The 16,511-nt window shown below is 51.1% G+C and overlaps 5 protein-coding genes across 5 annotated transcripts; 1 reads left to right on the forward strand and 4 right to left on the reverse strand.

The window, feature by feature from the left end:
* Nucleotides 1–2,925: 2,925 nt before the first annotated feature.
* Nucleotides 2,926–4,153, forward strand: JN550_004091 (uncharacterized protein; the record flags this gene model as incomplete). Its single annotated transcript, XM_049315569.1, has 2 exons — nucleotides 2,926–3,415; nucleotides 3,477–4,153. The coding sequence occupies 2 exons, from the start codon at nucleotides 2,926–2,928 to the stop codon at nucleotides 4,151–4,153; spliced, it is 1,167 nt and encodes a 388-aa protein (XP_049174113.1).
* A 279-nt stretch (nucleotides 4,154–4,432) lies between these two features.
* On the reverse strand, nucleotides 4,433–5,920 carry JN550_004092 (uncharacterized protein; the record flags this gene model as incomplete). Its single annotated transcript, XM_049315570.1, has 1 exon — nucleotides 4,433–5,920. The coding sequence occupies one exon, from the start codon at nucleotides 5,918–5,920 to the stop codon at nucleotides 4,433–4,435; it is 1,488 nt and encodes a 495-aa protein (XP_049174114.1).
* Nucleotides 5,921–8,266: 2,346 nt separating this feature from the next.
* JN550_004093 (uncharacterized protein) lies at nucleotides 8,267–8,958 on the reverse strand (the record flags this gene model as incomplete). The annotated part of the gene is made up of 2 exons (XM_049315571.1): nucleotides 8,267–8,789; nucleotides 8,849–8,958. The coding sequence occupies 2 exons, from the start codon at nucleotides 8,956–8,958 to the stop codon at nucleotides 8,267–8,269; spliced, it is 633 nt and encodes a 210-aa protein (XP_049174115.1).
* A 1,235-nt stretch (nucleotides 8,959–10,193) lies between these two features.
* On the reverse strand, nucleotides 10,194–11,741 carry JN550_004094 (uncharacterized protein; the record flags this gene model as incomplete). Its single annotated transcript, XM_049315572.1, has 2 exons — nucleotides 10,194–11,576; nucleotides 11,643–11,741. The coding sequence occupies 2 exons, from the start codon at nucleotides 11,739–11,741 to the stop codon at nucleotides 10,194–10,196; spliced, it is 1,482 nt and encodes a 493-aa protein (XP_049174116.1).
* A 1,322-nt stretch (nucleotides 11,742–13,063) lies between these two features.
* On the reverse strand, nucleotides 13,064–15,056 carry JN550_004095 (uncharacterized protein; the record flags this gene model as incomplete). Its single annotated transcript, XM_049315573.1, has 3 exons — nucleotides 13,064–13,978; nucleotides 14,032–14,935; nucleotides 14,995–15,056. The coding sequence occupies 3 exons, from the start codon at nucleotides 15,054–15,056 to the stop codon at nucleotides 13,064–13,066; spliced, it is 1,881 nt and encodes a 626-aa protein (XP_049174117.1).
* Between the last annotated feature and the right edge of the window lie 1,455 nt (nucleotides 15,057–16,511).

Genomic DNA, 16,511 nt, shown 5'->3' on the forward strand with positions numbered 1-16,511 from the left:
TGCAGCAATTATTCAACCGCTCTATCAGGAAGTTTATGGCTGTCAGAAAACCGAGGTCCCAGTATTGGAAAATCTCTAACTATGGGACGAATTCTAAGAGTTCATGCGGAGTATAAACAACATGAGCCGAGGCCATGTCTGTGAGAAGACGTAAATCATGCAACTTATATGAAATTGTACCAATGGACATGGAACAAATGAAGACATTGGTTGAACGCCACTGTATTGCGTGACTCAACGCATTATCCGCCGCGTGAAATATACCTTGCTCACCAGCTCCTTTGAGTAGATTGCTATATGAGCCGAAAAATTAACCGTGAGGCCAACCTCCACGCCCAGTACGTTAGAGGGTATGTTTGATGCTTTGCGGTTTAAGAACCCGAAGCCGTTTCTCTATGGACCGAATAAATGTTGAAAAGACGGTTCCAAATCACCACACCCTCTTTCGCGTTTACATCGGATATTACAGTAATTACTCTGATGGGTTATGTAAGTAGACCACTTTGAGCGCAATGCGGAAAGTTGGGGTTTAGCTGGGACTTTCTATCAAGGTGCCGTCAAATATTCCATAGACTTTCTTATCCAATAGTGAAAGGCAGTACAGCAACGTGGCTAACCAATACTTACGAAAATGAGTAGGCATTTAGGGTTACTATTGAGGACGGAGCTGCCGACTCTATGCAGGATATTTTATGGCACTATCCTCTATTGGCAGATCGACGGCGCCTACGAGAGAATGAAAGTGAGGCAGCGCACAAAGGCCAGCGAGGCTCAGTTACGAGGGCGTCAATATGCAGGGCGGCAGTCTGCCCTCTAAAAAGCCCAACGCGTGATCCGGGTAACTCGTAGGTCATTGTTCTCAGTACCAGTCCCGGTTCGTGCTCGTGTTTTACCGAGACGCGAGAGATGTCAACCCATGGCTGCGGTGGCCCATTATAGCCAGTCATACAGTTCCATTAGGTGCCAGGTCATTGTGCATCGATGCGGCGCAGCTGGGGGTTGCATCAGCAGCAGCGCCGCCCAATGAGGTATCAGGCCATCAACGTCAGCACTATGTCGTTCTCTGTTCAGTCAATGCTCCATCACGCGCCTTGAGCAGATTTATGCAATGAAGGTATGCAGGTAAAACCGGGTTTCGGAAGAACCGGAAGGACAGAATAACGCGCGGGCAGTTTTTGACCCTTTCTACTCCGTACAACGGACACCATTGTTGACCATTTTTTATACAAAGTATGCAAATTAGAGAGTCTGAGAACCGTTCATAAGAGCATTTGTATATTTAAAGGGAGATGTCCGTGCCTTATCTCAGTCCATTCATCCATCACTCAAACTCTCCCTATCAGCACCAATCCTCAAGGTTGTCGGGAAATATATACCAGGTTCATACCTAACGTAGATACGAAGTAATATTATGTGGGCTAACACAGTTGGACGATCACATTTGACGAATCAAGACGTGAGCTTTGCAGCCATGAAGGAATGGATGCTTAAGACTGAGGTATGATGAGTTATATCTACAGTGTTGTCACGGATTTGTTCTTTGATTGCGGTCAAACAGCGCTTTAGATCAATTAAACTCCCGATTTACTCTCGTGCCACGATGTGGGACTTCCGATCTCACTTCGAGTTGCTTTTGCAGGCTCCCTTTCTCCTTTCCCCACGTATTCATTGCGCTCTACGCGGCGTTTCCGCAGATGCAGAAGACTTTGAAACCCCGGGGTCCTTGATTTCCAATTTCTGAACTGACTCCCCCGCCTTGCCAGACGTACATTTTCCATCCACTTCAAATATGGGCGATCATCAATCCTCATCCTGTCTTTCGCTGACAGTTCAAGTATATCCTAGACTTCACCCCTAGGCCCATGTTTCCGGGCCATGCGATGAGCTGCAAGATATATACGATACATTCTGAATAGCGTAGCTACCTCCGCAATTGCTATTCTAATTGTTGTAGCATCCAAGTTAAGACATAGTACTGTGTCTCGCAGACCAAAGCAGTAAAAAGTTGGCATCTTTTATCGACTGCGGCTCAAGTTTAGATGCCATTGGGCGGCATTTCCCCTCCTGGCCGGCGGGTCGGATATTAATGCAATATACATAAGTGCATGTTTGCTTTGCTCCTCATGTTTGCTCTCTGAGCTGCGGTCACGCGGCGCGATAGGACCTTCCGAGATCATACACTCTTTTCAGGACCCACGTCACGGTTAAGCTTATTGTTACATCAGATCATCGGATTAAGGGATACCTATGCTGACAAATCCTCTACCTCTACCTTTTCATCTAGCTCTTCTTCCCTCCAAATTGCATACTCTTTACATAGTACAACTAGAAGGCATTCTAGAACCTCTTCTTCCACAGTTTTCAAGTACGAAGAAATGGCCGTTGCAGGCTTTGAGGGCTCTGCTACAGGCCACGCTGTGTCTATCATCATTTCAATTGTAAGCTGCCTTAATCTTTTTGGCCCTTGCTTGCGCTCACGCTATGTTGGTAGACCTTCAGCTATGCCAGCTACTTCCTCGTTTTACATCCTTTACGTAGCTATCCAGGGCCGTTTTTTGCCAAACTAACAGACTTTTACTCCGGCTTCTATGCTTTCCGGAGGGACTTGCATCTAAAAGTCCACAAAAGCCATCGGGCTTATGGTAATCCATCTAGCCCACGTGTCCAACCTCGAACAGCCGTTGATCATAGCAGGGCCAGTAATTCGGTTAGCGCCCAACCGGCTTGTGTTCAATACAGTCACGGCATTTCGAGGTGCGTAACTCAAATGATGAACCAATACATTGGACAGCACGTTAACTTTGAAGAGACATTTACCGCAATGACCAAGTTATCAAGGCTTATACGTATGAGAATTCGGTGCGCAACAATGTGCATAATGTCTTCACCTCCCGCGATAAAAACTTGCATCGAACGAAGCGCAAGATGATTGCGCCTGCTTTGACAGAGCGTGCCGCCAAATCCTTCGAGCCGAATGTAATAGACCAGGTCGACATCTATCTCCGGCAGGTCCTGGAGGCTTCAAGGTCCTCTCGACCACTCAATATGTCGGAAACAGTCGGATATCTTACCCTGGATACGATTGCCAAATTAAGCTTCGGATACCATCTTCGAACTCAGACGAGCAATGAAAACAGGTTTGTGCATAAGGCCCTGGCCTCCGGCCTCTATCGAGGCAACGTCTGGCATCAGGTCTTTTTCCTGTCGAAACTATACTTGGATAAGATCTTTAATCGGATTTTCGATTACAGGGCGAGGTACTTGCGCTTGTTGGAGAAGATGGTCAAGTCTCGTCTCGCCAAAGGCGCAGACGGCGAACGAGATTTCTACTCGTTTATTTCTGAATTTGGCGAGGTTTCCGGGAACGAGCGAAAGAAGGAGCTTTGGTTCGAGGCCAACTTCTTGATAATTGCAGGTGAGTCATGAAAATTGGCTGGGTTTCCTTTCGTACATCCCTCTAACGAATTTTTATGCAGGATCGGACACGACGGCTGCAGCCACAAGTTCCACTTTCTTCTACTTATCACGCAACCCTGAATGTTACCAAAAGCTTGCCAGTGAGGTGAGGTCCACTTTTGCTGAAGGCGGTGACATCAAAGGTGGTCCCCAATTGGCAAGTTGTAGATACCTTCGAGCCTGCATCGATGAGGCGATGCGCATGTCCCCACCAGCACCAGGAGTCTTATGGCGGATGCAAGACCCAAACAACAAGGAACCTCTGGTGATCGACGGACACGTTATACCTCCACGCACACTCTTTGGAGTTAGTGCTTACGCAATCCACCATAATGAGCAATACTTCCCGGATTCCTTTTCGTACAAGCCTTCACGGTGGCTCGGAGCTGATGATGGCTCCAAGGTCCTACATGACGCTTTTGCAGCCTTCTCAATTGGCAGTCGCGGGTGTGCAGGGAAGTCCATGGCCTACTTGGAGAGCAGTCTTATTCTAGCGAAAACGTTGTGGTACTTTGACTTTGAAATGACTGGTGGAAAGCTGGGGGAGGTTGGGGGTGGCAAGGCGGGTGACACAACTGGCAGAGAGCGACCGGGAGAGTTCCAGCTGGAGGATATCTTCACGACGAGGCACAATGGCCCTTATCTTGCTTTTCATCTACGTGGTGATTATTGGAAAGATTTAGAGGCAGACGTCTGATGAAATACGGTTGTATTACCACGGCGACGCTATAAGAAGCCTCCCACACTTAATAAAACGGAATTGTTATGCTCTTTAACAACACTTAGTAAGACATCTTCGTACAAAATTAAAGTGGGTTTTAAGTAATAGAATTATAATTCATGGTAAAATACAGATGGTTAAGGCCCTTAACGCCGTTAATAAGAGCTTGCTAATATTCCCTCTCCGTTTAGGGTCCACTGTTTAGAAGACTTTCTCGCCGCATTAAGTACCGGATAAGCACATGGATAAATGTGATCAATCAAGTAGAAAGGAAGACAAGTGCTCTGTTGCCTCCTTTGCGTCCCACTCAACCAAAATCCGTTCCTTCATTTCCTCCATCTTCGTTTGCACCAGCCGCTCCATTGCCGCTGGCTCCACGTTACTTAGAAGATGCACCCTCGTCTTCCATAATTCCTTTGCGGGAACATCTGCACCCCGTTTACCAAAGAACCTTTCGTCCAGGTACTTCCAGTAAATGGCATCAAACGCCCAGCTCTTTCGAGCGGCATAGTTAAGCCAGAAGCGGCCCGTTGCCCAACTTTCTCGCATGTACGCCGAGAGCAGCAAACAACCCGGACTTGCGTCTTTTTCTACCTCTTCCATCGCCGAAAGCCAAGTCTCCAGCCTCCGCTCATACACACTGGCCCATTTCTCAATGCCCCCATCCCACATCTCGGGCACGTCAAGTAGTAGCCACCAAGGCGGGTCCAAGACAAATTGTGTCGGCCCGACGTAGGCGAACTCCCAATCGACAGCGCCGATAACCTGGTCATTCTCATCAATAAGAACGTTGGCTGGCCTGAAATCATCACACCAGAGGCGGAAAGAGCCAGAACCTTCCGGCGCTGGCAACCTCGCACGAGCGTGCTTAGAGTGGGCCGACCAGTCATCTTCAGCAAACCCAAACTTTGACAACCGGCCTTGTCTGGCTAATTTGCGAAATTGTTGGCGGGCGACGTATTTCGTCCTACAGTCATCCTCCGACGATACCATATCGTTACGCTGGAAAATTAGTGTTGCCATTTGCATATTGGCTAGCTCCACGAACCACTCATCAGCGGTCTGGTATGTGGTCCCTTCTGACGGAAAGACTGATTGGGGGATATTAGAAATTCGAACCATATTGTTCATATTAAGAGTAATAGGTCGCCCCATTACTTGGTATGATCCGGGGTCTGTTTCAACTAGAGCTCCGATGCGTGGAAACGTAGGTTGTGCAAGCTGTTGCACACACCGTGCCATCTTGATATACAGTCTCTTAAGCTTCCTTTCGGAAATTTCGGGATGCAAGACGGGCGTCTCGCTAGGATCCTCGCGAGGAATCTCAAGAGCGTCGACTATGTCTCGCCGGGAGCCAAGATCTTGAATAACCATGAATGGCCCAATATCGGAATCAATTCCATGGTAGAAGATTTTCGGAACCGGAATGTGAGTGTATTGACTGATATATTCTGTCGTTGCAACTTCTGCAAGCATTTTCTCTTCGGGAAACACTGCCTGGTTAGGGCAGGGGACACGCACGAGAACCTCAGTGGAGGAGTTTTCAATTCTAATCGGGTATAGCACGTTGAAGCCACCAATAATCAATGGGGGAATCCGCTTTGCGTGTTCTCCAAATATTTTCTGTGCAAAAGATTCAATCTGGCGACACGTGGAAGACAGTCGAACTTGCCGAATCGCCTCCTCAATAAGCGCGTCACTCCGGTCCCATGCGAGGTTGTCAGGGTCCTGTCGAGCTGTCATCGTGGTAAGATCTGCGAGGGGATCTTTTCATAGACGAGATGGAAAGGCGAGGATAGAGAGCACATCGATGGTCGGAACTCCGACTGTAAGTCAATGCTCGAATGTATGTGGTAGGCTGGTGGGTGGGCTGTTGGCGTAGTACAAACCAGAAGGTGTTTGTTGGTTCCAGGTTCGATTGCGAAGCGCTAGACTCAGTTGGTTGGTGTACCTAAAGGCAATCTACCTAGGACCAAAGCAACGAATATAGACGCCGTAGGCTAGCACCACCCTGGCTAAATTCTGGGGGAAGGCCCCAACTAACTACAGGGCATTCTTACGTGCTTGTCCAATCAAAGCTGACTTGGTATCACTACAAACAGGACCAACGACTAGGGAATGAAAAAAAAGCTACCAACGATGAAGAAATGATGGGCATTCCAACAGATTTACGGGCATGAAGGGTCGAAAACGTTCACAGGAAAGAGGTAGAGAACAAAGAGGCTACTTGATGGGTGATCGCGTGCCGGCCTCCCCAGAAGCTCCCGTTTCATCCAAGGCTGCCGAGTTTTCGAGCGCAACCAACATGCTACCGTCTAGGCCCATATCGAAGTTAATTCAACGTGGACTTGACCTATGCCTATGCCAGAAGACATCTGAACCAAATTCCTCACCACTTAGACGGCCACTTCTGACCACCCCCCTCCCCGGGCGGCACACCCCAAGTTACTTTCTCAGCTGAACAACATGGCAAGGTCGTGTGATCTGAAGCTGCAAGACTGTGTTGGTCATTAACGTCGTGATGGACTTGCTAGAAACCCGGGGACAAAGGCGTGCCTTGTAAGGGGAAAAGATATAAGACACGCAGTATAAACGGTTAGGCCCTTGGAAAACCTAGAATACAGAGTTCCACAGAAGTTTCTTCATGCAAGCTCATTTTCAGTGGTCAGCCTATCACACCTGCCTCCTTTCTGCCGAAATCTAAGTCAGGAAAACCTGGAATCATACGCTTGAGCTATTGAAAAAGGTGTGCTTCTACCCTGAGTTCGTTAGCCTGGCTAACTTTGGTCCGAAAACAGGGACTCATTCGCCATGTCCGACAAACGAGATAGTGAAGGCAAATACCAGGATGATTTGGAAGACGTGACAATTCAAGCTGGGAAGCGTAGCCAAGAGAAACGGTAGCAGGCTGCAAAGAAAGAGGAGGCGGAACGAGAAGCTAAAAAGCAGGAGGCCTCAAAGACGGCAATGTTTAATGCCGGGAAAGACTCTCGCGAGAAGCGTAAGGGAAAAGAGACGTAACATCAGTATGTCATCGGTCCTTGCTCGAGTCAAAAGTAATACTGGTGCTGCTTGGTTGCCGGTTCACAAACCAGGTGTTGACTATTTACACAAGATTATCGGCAAAGGCAATGTGGAAACTCTATTTATTATCTATTCTTCTATTTGGAAATCTCGATGGAACGGAGCATATAGGAAAGATGGTCCGTTACCTGGGTTTCTAAGCCTTATGTATCATTTCCTTATCACGATCACTAGCTCCTTGATTATTTTCTTATTACAACTATTATGGTAATTCCGCCCACCTCGCAAAACCTGCTATCCTGCATGAACCACATCCATTAAGTAGTCACATATTTGCCATGGGAGTATCTGAATCGCTATTAGCCACCAGCACCGCTTTGACAAGTATTGTTTAGATTGTCTTTATCTGAGGCATTCATGCCAACCTGGGCTATAGGTCTATTGCCTGGAGCGAGGCTGAAGCTACTTTCCGGCTTTCGAGAAGTGATATGGAATCGAGGACAGCCGAAAATAGGCACTAGATAAGGAACGTTCTTAGGCAGACTGGGTTTTTTTTTTTTTTTTTTTTGGAGATGGGGTCCATGCTTGGATAAAGGGGGGAAACGCTTTTGAGTCTCAAGGTTGGTGGCAAGGCCAAGCATTGGATGGCGGGGGCCAGTAAGAGCTTTAGCAGCCTTCAGGGACATGGCAACTAATGAACGGCGGCGAATCATTCACTTGGTATCTCGCGTGTAAGTGTAAGTACAAGCCATTGAAAGGTAGAAAGCATAGGGCTATGAGTCGAAGCTTAGGTGATAGTAACATAAGAGAACCAACCACATCACTTATCCTTCAATCCTTCCATTTGCATAACCAGTACCAGTGAACAAGATAGGAGTGGGTATCGAAGAAATCAGGCCGTATTCCTCTTCCACATTAACCAATAATACACACTTGAGGTTCTTCTTGCTTCACACCTTTTGAATCTTGGCCTCTTTCAATAGCAGGCCGACGGTAAGATGTTCTGCTGGTCGTGCCATCCGCTGATCCACTGACAATGCCTCGAGCGATCCCATGGCTGTTACTCTAGTTTGGGTGATTATGAGAGTAGCCAGCAGCACCATCCCCCGATCCATAGTTCCATCCTGCATCGTTGTCCTCTTGATCGGGGGAATAGTATATTGGGTTCGACGCCGCGTTATACATCTCATCGTAACTAACATTAGCCACAGCTTGGGCCGTGGGAGGATGGCCATAGGGTGCCTGGTAATTCCAGATGGCCCCCATGGCCGGGTCGTTGGATACCGTGTACGAAGCCGCCGCATAGGGTACATGGCCATTACCGGGAGATGAACTTGCACCGTACTGGTGGTTCTGGTTTGCCCAATAGGTTTGAGCTTCGGACACTGTTGAAGTGGCGGCTTGCGGAATATCTCGTTTCCCGGGGGAGCGGGATCCACGAGAAGTCCCCTCTGGCCATACATGACTTGGGGAGCGGCTTTGGTGAGTTGTGGACGCCTGGCTGTGCGAGTGGTTCTTGGACGGTTTTTCACGCTTCTTGTATTTCGTACAACCCCAAGAATCGAGCTTCTGTCGATATGAGCGTGTACTGAACGGGTCAGTAACGTGGTCAGTAAATAGTACTTGGGCAACAATGGTTCCTCTTACGACGCTTTGAAGCCGTATCTCTTCTCCATGATCTCCTGAACGGTGGCAAGGGTGTGCGTTTCGTAGAGAGTCTTGATGGTCTCCTCGTAGCTCTCCCAGGGCTTAGTCATGGTGGCGTCTAGTAGTATGCTCCTGAACTAGATTGTCTTGCTCGATTTTGGGTTAAGTCCAAAGTAGAAAAAGCCCGGGCCGGAAAGCAGTCAATATAGGAACAACACCACGCACTGATGCCGCTCCAGAGAATGTCAGCCATGATAGGAGCCTTACGAGGCGTCTCGACCGGCCGGGCAAGGAGTTATGCTGGGGGGGGGGGGGGGGGGGGTTACGGCAAAGCCCCGAGTAGGGCCACCATGCATGTCGAGTATTTTGATGGATCTTCAGAATCGGGCGGTGCGAAGCTAGGCGGTTCGCCCGTTTTTCGAAGGTTTCCATCGCAGGGAGGCATACGGCCATGAGTTGAAAGAACCACAAAACCCGACTGAAGCCTCACGGAATGCAGGTGTACACTCATGGTGTATGATTTTGGAGGCGACCAAGGTTTGCGGGGGGCTAGTATGCCTATTGATGCACAGCAAGTACTGTACATGACCCAGCCCCTGGAATTGCACTTTCACGATGCCGAACAAGAGAACAACGGGGCCCACAGCCACCTTTCAAATGACTGTCTTACTGATATGTCAGCACCAATCTTCGCACACCGTTTCTACCACAGGTAAAAAAGACTCCAAGTTACAGACAAGGCTGAGCAGCGGTCAACCTTACCATTCGAGGTTTCGTTCCATTCCCAACGGGCCCTATCTGCTGTTGCTGATCAAATCAGCAGCCACACTCTACAACAATGACGCTCTCGCGGATACGAACCTATATCTCATTATTCCTCGTACTTTTATTTGATGTATGTCAATCCCTACGACTCTTGGCAACATCAGTTTGGCAGGCATACCGGCTTGTGTGGTTGGGTCATGCGAGAGTAGAATGGGAGACGGACAGAAAGAGTCAGCCTTCTTTCCAAGCCGATAAGACGTGCACCGCCACCCCTGAGGATACTAGCTCAATGCAAGGGCTGATGCAGGATTCATCGGCCAAGCAAACCCCATATTCCCGTGTGTGCGACTATTAAATTGTATTGCTGTGAAAGGATATAGACTTTGGGTATGCATTGCTAGGTACAAATTGAATCTTCCGCTGCAAGTCTCAGCTGGAGCCCCCAAACTCAGGTATTATTACTGTAGAAACCATGAGCATAATCCAAAACAGCCCCCTCCATGTTTCAGCGGAGCGCGACGTCGTGTTCGCCATTAGCCCAGGAGCCCACCCTTCTCGAAACCGACGAGATCCTGCGTCTCTAAGCAGTTGCCTTCTTTTCCTCGGAAGCGGCCGTGGTAGCAGGTAGAGCTTCCTTGGTATCCTGCGGGCTCACCGGTGACATCTCGGTTGGGCTGGTCACTGTGTTGCCGGTAATCCCCGCCTCCTGCTCCTTGTGAGCAGCAGCCTCGGTCTTCTCACCAGCGGGGCTAGCATCGGCCGAGTCGGGACCGCCAACGATGGGCGAGTTGGGAGTGCTCTCGTAGGCTGGGCCGGTCGCGGCAGCAGCGCCTGCAGCACTGCGAATAGCCTCAAACCACTTCTGGGCATCTGCCGCTGTGTGAGCCTTGAATGACAACTCAGACGAGCCAGTCAATTTGCTGCTGATGCTCTTGCTCTTGTCTTTGCCCTTGACGTTGAATTTCTCGCCGCTGGGTGCCCCGATGACAGCCTCAGGGAGGTAGATTGACAATTCGGGCTTCGGATCGTTTCGCAAGTTGTCATCATCCTTGAACTCATGCAAGTACTTGGACGGCGTCACGACGTAGTAACCAGTTTGGGTGCCCCACGACAGCTTGTTTCGTGACTTGCGCTCCAAGCTTCCCTCAATTAAAGGCTTCGTGGATGTGTGGTCTTGGTTGGGGAACGTGATGGCATCCACGCTCCGGGGCGCCTCGTTCGGGTCAGCCAGGTTGGCGCCCTCGCGGTGGAGGAAACCCTTCCACTCGAAATCGCCGGGGATGCGCTGTGCCGCACCCAGCATATCCGAGTATAGGGCCCGGACCTTTTCGGCCTGTCCTCCAGCCACAGCGTTGAAGGCCTCCATGGCTTGCTGGACGACCTGGACGACGTGAGCCTCGAAGGCCTGGAAGCTGTCCTGAACGTGAATCAAGTCGTTCCGGTGGTTGTTCTCTTCAATGACCTGCTTGTTGAGCCTGTGGAGAACACCACGTTGAATGACGTAGGGGTCGTCGGCCGGGGTCATTTTCCCGCCGGTCGACTCGAAGGACGCGGTGTGCTGGCCCAGCAGCTCGATATGCTTCTGGGTGGTGTTTCTGGCCTTGTCAACCTCCTTGGCGCTCTTCTGGGCGCCGTTCAGGACTTCCTTTGCCTTGGCCTTGATTTCCTTGTGCAGTCTCTCCAGAACGGGAAGCACAGTGCCCTTGAGGGTCTTTTCCGTCTCGGCGTTCGAGTTGATAAGGGCCTGCGTGTTGACACGCATGTTCTCAAAGAAGCCGGCGACGCCTCCGAGGCCTTGGTCGAAATGTCTGCCCTCCCGCAGGGGTTGAGAGATCGTCTTAAGCACCTTCTCGTACTCCTTCGCATGGTGGTGGTGGACCTTTTCGACGGCGGTGACATAGTCTTCGAGGTACGCGACGGCGTGTTTCCAGGCTTGCAGTCTCTCGGCAAGGAGGCCGGCGGTCTGCGACGTGCTTCAGTTAGTTGGGAACATGGGAACAGAGTGTGCAGAGGGTAATTGGGCACCGACCGTCGCGGGATCGAGGTCGGGTACAGCACCATCACCGCTGAAGGTGCTGCTCATTGTCGTGCCCTGTCGCAGGGGCATCTCCTTCGTGTCTGCGCTCATCTTGGATGATGGTATAGGGGATTACCGGGAATTATTTTGGCTTCAGACTTGCAGGCGGAATCTGCTCAAGAAGAAGGTGAATCCAGGGTTCTGGCGGTAGAAATACTAGGTTTCAGGGGAGATACTGAAATGACGAAGACCCTCCCTCCTTGGCCTTGGAGGGGTCTTGCAAGTAGCCAACCCTGTGACGATCTAGTGCACAATAAGAATGGTGGCTTCTTTGACTGCCCGCACCCTTGTCTTTTCCGCATAGCGCAATGGGACATGCCGAGAGAAGCACCCGCATCCTCGCAATCCAGACCGCACGCCATCTACAATAGCGCTCCGTTCATTTTCCTCGGTACTTTGTGGATTAACTCCTTGCTTTGAGTGAGTCCATCTCTATCAAGCCAGCTGGAAACACGTTCCATGTTGTGTAGTTCAGAGTCCTCTTATTGCCTTGTCCCCGCGGCACTTACTGCACGACGTGGGGCAGGTAGGCCTAAGTGGGCATCATGGCGATCAATCGAGAAGGGGTGGCGCCCGCTTCAGACGCCGTCGGCTATATCCCAAGGGAGGGACAGAGACGAGACTGATAGGGGCACTTGTTGATACTGAGGTCATGCGCACGAAAGAAGGCTTGCTTTCACGATCCCCACGGACCGCTAATCGAACGTGGGCGCAACTCCAAGCGCGATACTGAGGGAGCCCATCCATGGCATCTAATGACATATTGGAGGCAATGACGTCAATATGCGAATGCCCCACGCTACCGGCAGACACTTAGCGAAACCTTGTTCATTGCGGAATAGCTTCACCTTTTCCCTGATTCGAGGCGCGAGTCTTTCACCATTCTCGGTGCGCCACGGCGCGATAGCGCAAGCGCAACACCACCATCGTCGGCGATGCTTTGTTAGACTTTATTCCGCACCATCTGATCACATTCAATCATAAGCCCGGCAAATTGTTGGAGTTGGGAAATAAGCGCATCTCTCAGCGCCGTTCGCTGTGTCTATGCTCTTCTAAACGTATGGGGTATATGTATCGTTGAAAGCAACAGGTGCCGAGCAATCAATGCCCGGTCCAACTCGACTCGAAAACACCACCACGTCGTCGCTGTGCCCAGACGCCTTCTATCTGATTATGCTGGTGAGACTAGTGTCCAAAACGCCGCCCATCTAGTGCTGTTGGAACCCAGTTGTAAGTCAAAATAATAAAAATAAAAATAAAAAGTAACCAAACGCCATCTGCCACCATTTCGTGTTCTGGCAGCTATGCAATGCAGTGAATCTGATACACAGAATCATATCTCCTTTGAGGAGAGCAAACTGGCGAGGGAGAAATCACGTGTGCGTGCCCCTCTGCTGCATGAGCCGTATCCTCCGTTCGTTATCTCCATGGCCAGGGCTCGAGTGATGTAGAAAGCTGAACCCCAGGGAAGAGTGGTTTCGTCTGAGCAACGAAGTGCTTCTTGAATGCGTTCTCGATTCGCTCTCGGGTGTGGATTCAGGCGAGTCGGCGTGAGCACCTTCCACGATCGTAGCCAGAGGATCTTGGACCGGGGTGCGCGTTGGCGATGATGGCGCACTCATTACTGTGTTGTAGTCGGGGAGTGCCATCACGCCTGTGAAACTCTGTGTCCTCGGCAGAGGGGCTCTCGTCGCTGTCGTGTAACTTGGGACCTTGCTCAACTGTTCCAGATCGAGATTGTCCACATGCTCCGGGGGCGTGCTGTGCCCCGACGCATTACCCGAGTGATCCTCTGCACTAGTTTGACGTGACAACTCGGCTGACTGGGGTTGCGAAGATTCTGCCGTGTGGTCGCCATCATGTACTTGCAGGAACGGAGTCGCGGCGCCCGATGGGGAGTGTGATCCCACGGACGTAAACGACGTGTTTCTGTGAGATGGATCCAGCGACACATTTTGCAGTCTCGAACTGAGTGCCGCCGGCGTGATTGCGCCGGTGGCCAGGGCACCCAAGTTTTCTGATGATCCGGCACGGGACTGGGCGTAGAAGGGACTAGCAAACCCACTCTGCAGCCCAGCCGGCGTCATGACACCGCTCGTGTCGACGTCGTCGTATAGTTGATCCAGAACGTGCATTCCATAGCCGGGCGGCGCCATGTTGGTGTTTTCTGCGTCGGCCGTGGTCCTCTCGCTCGACGACCCCGTCGTGTCCTGAGAAATCAAGTTGCCTTCATCATCCAGGGGCATATTCGGCGAGATGAAGATGGTCACCGGTAGAGTTGCTCGCAGCTGGTTCGCTAGTTAGCTTCGCATGACTACGTGCGTTGTCAGATGGAGCATACCTCGGAAACATGGCCATCAGGATTCTTGAGGGCCACAGTCAACTTGACCTTGTGGCGAATCTTGATGCCGTGTAGTGAACAGTCCTGCAAGCACTTTGCCAACTTCTTCGGAAGGGGCAACTCCTTGGTGACGGTCCAGCCATCCTGTCCTGTTTCTTCAATGTTATCCTGCCAGTTTTGCTCTCTGTTGACCCCAAATGTCCATGAGCAGACCTCACGTTCGGTCTTATGAGTCCTCGACGTGCTATTCTGTCCGGCAACGCTGAATTCCTGAATCTCGAGTAGCTTGACTGTGATATCGCCCATATCCAGGCCTTTCAATAGTGGAGTGAATCTCATGTCGAGGGGAACTGCGCTTCCGAAGACTATAGCCTTCTGGGGGATGACAACTGAGTACTCGATCTTGTTCGGCCAGATGTTCTCGACGCTCATGGCATGGTTGAATTCCAGGGCGGTAGGGTCCAGCGTGCGGATAATTCTCAGTCGTTTGTAGGCGTGGGGGTTCTTGGCAAGCTTGCCCCGGGATACAGTCGCTTTCAAGTGGTAGCTGATACTTGTCTGATATAGGCCTTCGACACTTTCTGCGGTATCCCCAGGTAGCATGAGTTCGAAGGGCCATTCGTAGTTGCCGGCAGACAATGTGACGCCGTGGGACTGGGGCCCGCCGACGAAGGGTGACCAGTTGTGCTTCAACACGGTCGTGGTTCTGTCGACCTTTTGATTGTGGATACCGGTGGGAGTCTGTTTGGACTCGATCCAAGCGACTCGGCAATTGCCAACGAGACGAAGGTGAACATCCTCCACGCGCAGGGGTTCCTTGAGGCAAAGTACGACAACACCTTTCAGGAGCTGCCCGGAGGCTTCGTGGTCATTGCCTCGGAATACGATGAAGTCGTTCTCCAGCCTGCGGATCGAGGTGGTTAGTCACCGGGCCACTTTACGTCACTTAGACAGCCAACCCACCGGATCTCAAATAGTGTACAGGCGTTGCGATGCCCGGCCCCGAACGGGTTGAACGAGGGCATTTTCGGGTTTGCAGCTCAAGCTGTAAGCTCGAGCAACAATAAGAGGACAGTGCTGCGCAACTGCTGTGGCAGGTTGCGCTAATTACTTGATCAGCGCAAGTCCCGAATGTGAAAGATCACGAAAGCAGATTATCATGAGGCGCGCTGAGCGAGATTCTCTACAGCAGAGGCAAGGAGACCAGAAAAACGACAAGAAAAGACACGGGTGAGCTCTGAGTGGGACCACAATAGTTTTATCTACAGCAGACGGGCCAAGCCAGGCTGGAGCATTGAACCCTGAATTGCGCCGGATGACGGGCTGCGTGCAAAAAGGTGAGCGATCTTTTTTCGCCGCCACGGTCCCCGTCGCAAACGGCCCCTCCGTCCAATGTCATTTGGCTGGGATCATGGTCGCGAGACGGAAGTATCGCCCACGCTAACGGGAAAGCCCAATCTGGTGGAGACGCATGTGGTAGTCCACCAAGTCAAGTCAAGCACTCTTGGTCCAGCGCGTGCGGCCAGGGGGGGGACGACCTCAAGCAAGGGGGACGGACGCCGAAGAACCCTTGCCATGGCGTGACTCGCGGGCCCCATCAAGCGTCTGGCACTGCCCACGGCCAACACCAGGCACTTACCATGAGTTTCCTGTCTCGGTTGCCCTAGCCGGCACGAGTTTGTTATCTGGTTGAGTGTTGCGAATGCACATGACGCCTCTACAACGATGGGTTTACAGTGGTCAATGAGAGAGGGAAGGGAGGGAGAGAAAGAGAGAGAGAGAGAGCAACAAGGGTGCTGCGACCAAAATAGAACGTAACTCTGCTGACGGACGCCTCGTGAGTCTGGGTAGCAACCCAACGCCGCAGGCAAGCCACGTGTGGAACGAATCGTGTACACCGTTGCCCTGAATCAGCCAGCACCTCAGCCTACAGAGCCGCCTAGGCTCCCAATGCATACACACCATGCAGTGCAATATGCAATCGCGATAGACGGCCTCCGGCGGACGGGAGAGTTTGGCCCTGCATGCACACTCACATGCTCCAACTCTATATACGTCCAATACATCATTAATGACACCGGACACGACGAACCACACTAAACTTCAGCTCGTGGTGAACGACAGCCTGCCTTCTTGTCTTACTATGTAACTTGGACAGACCCGAGGCTATGTCCAACAACCGGCGCCGCCTCAGTATACTCGAGCTGGCCGATAAGCTCGCGCCAGTAGCTGCACACCATTGAAGAGAGTACGATCCCACGTGAGACTTCAGTGTGGGTGGAATACATGCGGCGCAGACACAGCGCAGACAATAACCACACCCGGAACCAACTGCCAGCTTCACTCATCTTACGATACTCGTCCTTCTTGGCTTGACCGCCTACTATACGCCTCTTGGTGCGCAACTACGGATATTCTTTTTGCAGATTTGTTGGCCTTATTGCATGCGAACCACTTGATGGTCATACGATCAGTGTCCA

This window comes from Neoarthrinium moseri (assembly GCF_022829205.1).
Source record: "Neoarthrinium moseri strain CBS 164.80 chromosome Unknown scaffold10_Wmoseri_CBS_16480, whole genome shotgun sequence".
NCBI lineage: Eukaryota > Fungi > Ascomycota > Sordariomycetes > Amphisphaeriales > Apiosporaceae > Neoarthrinium > Neoarthrinium moseri.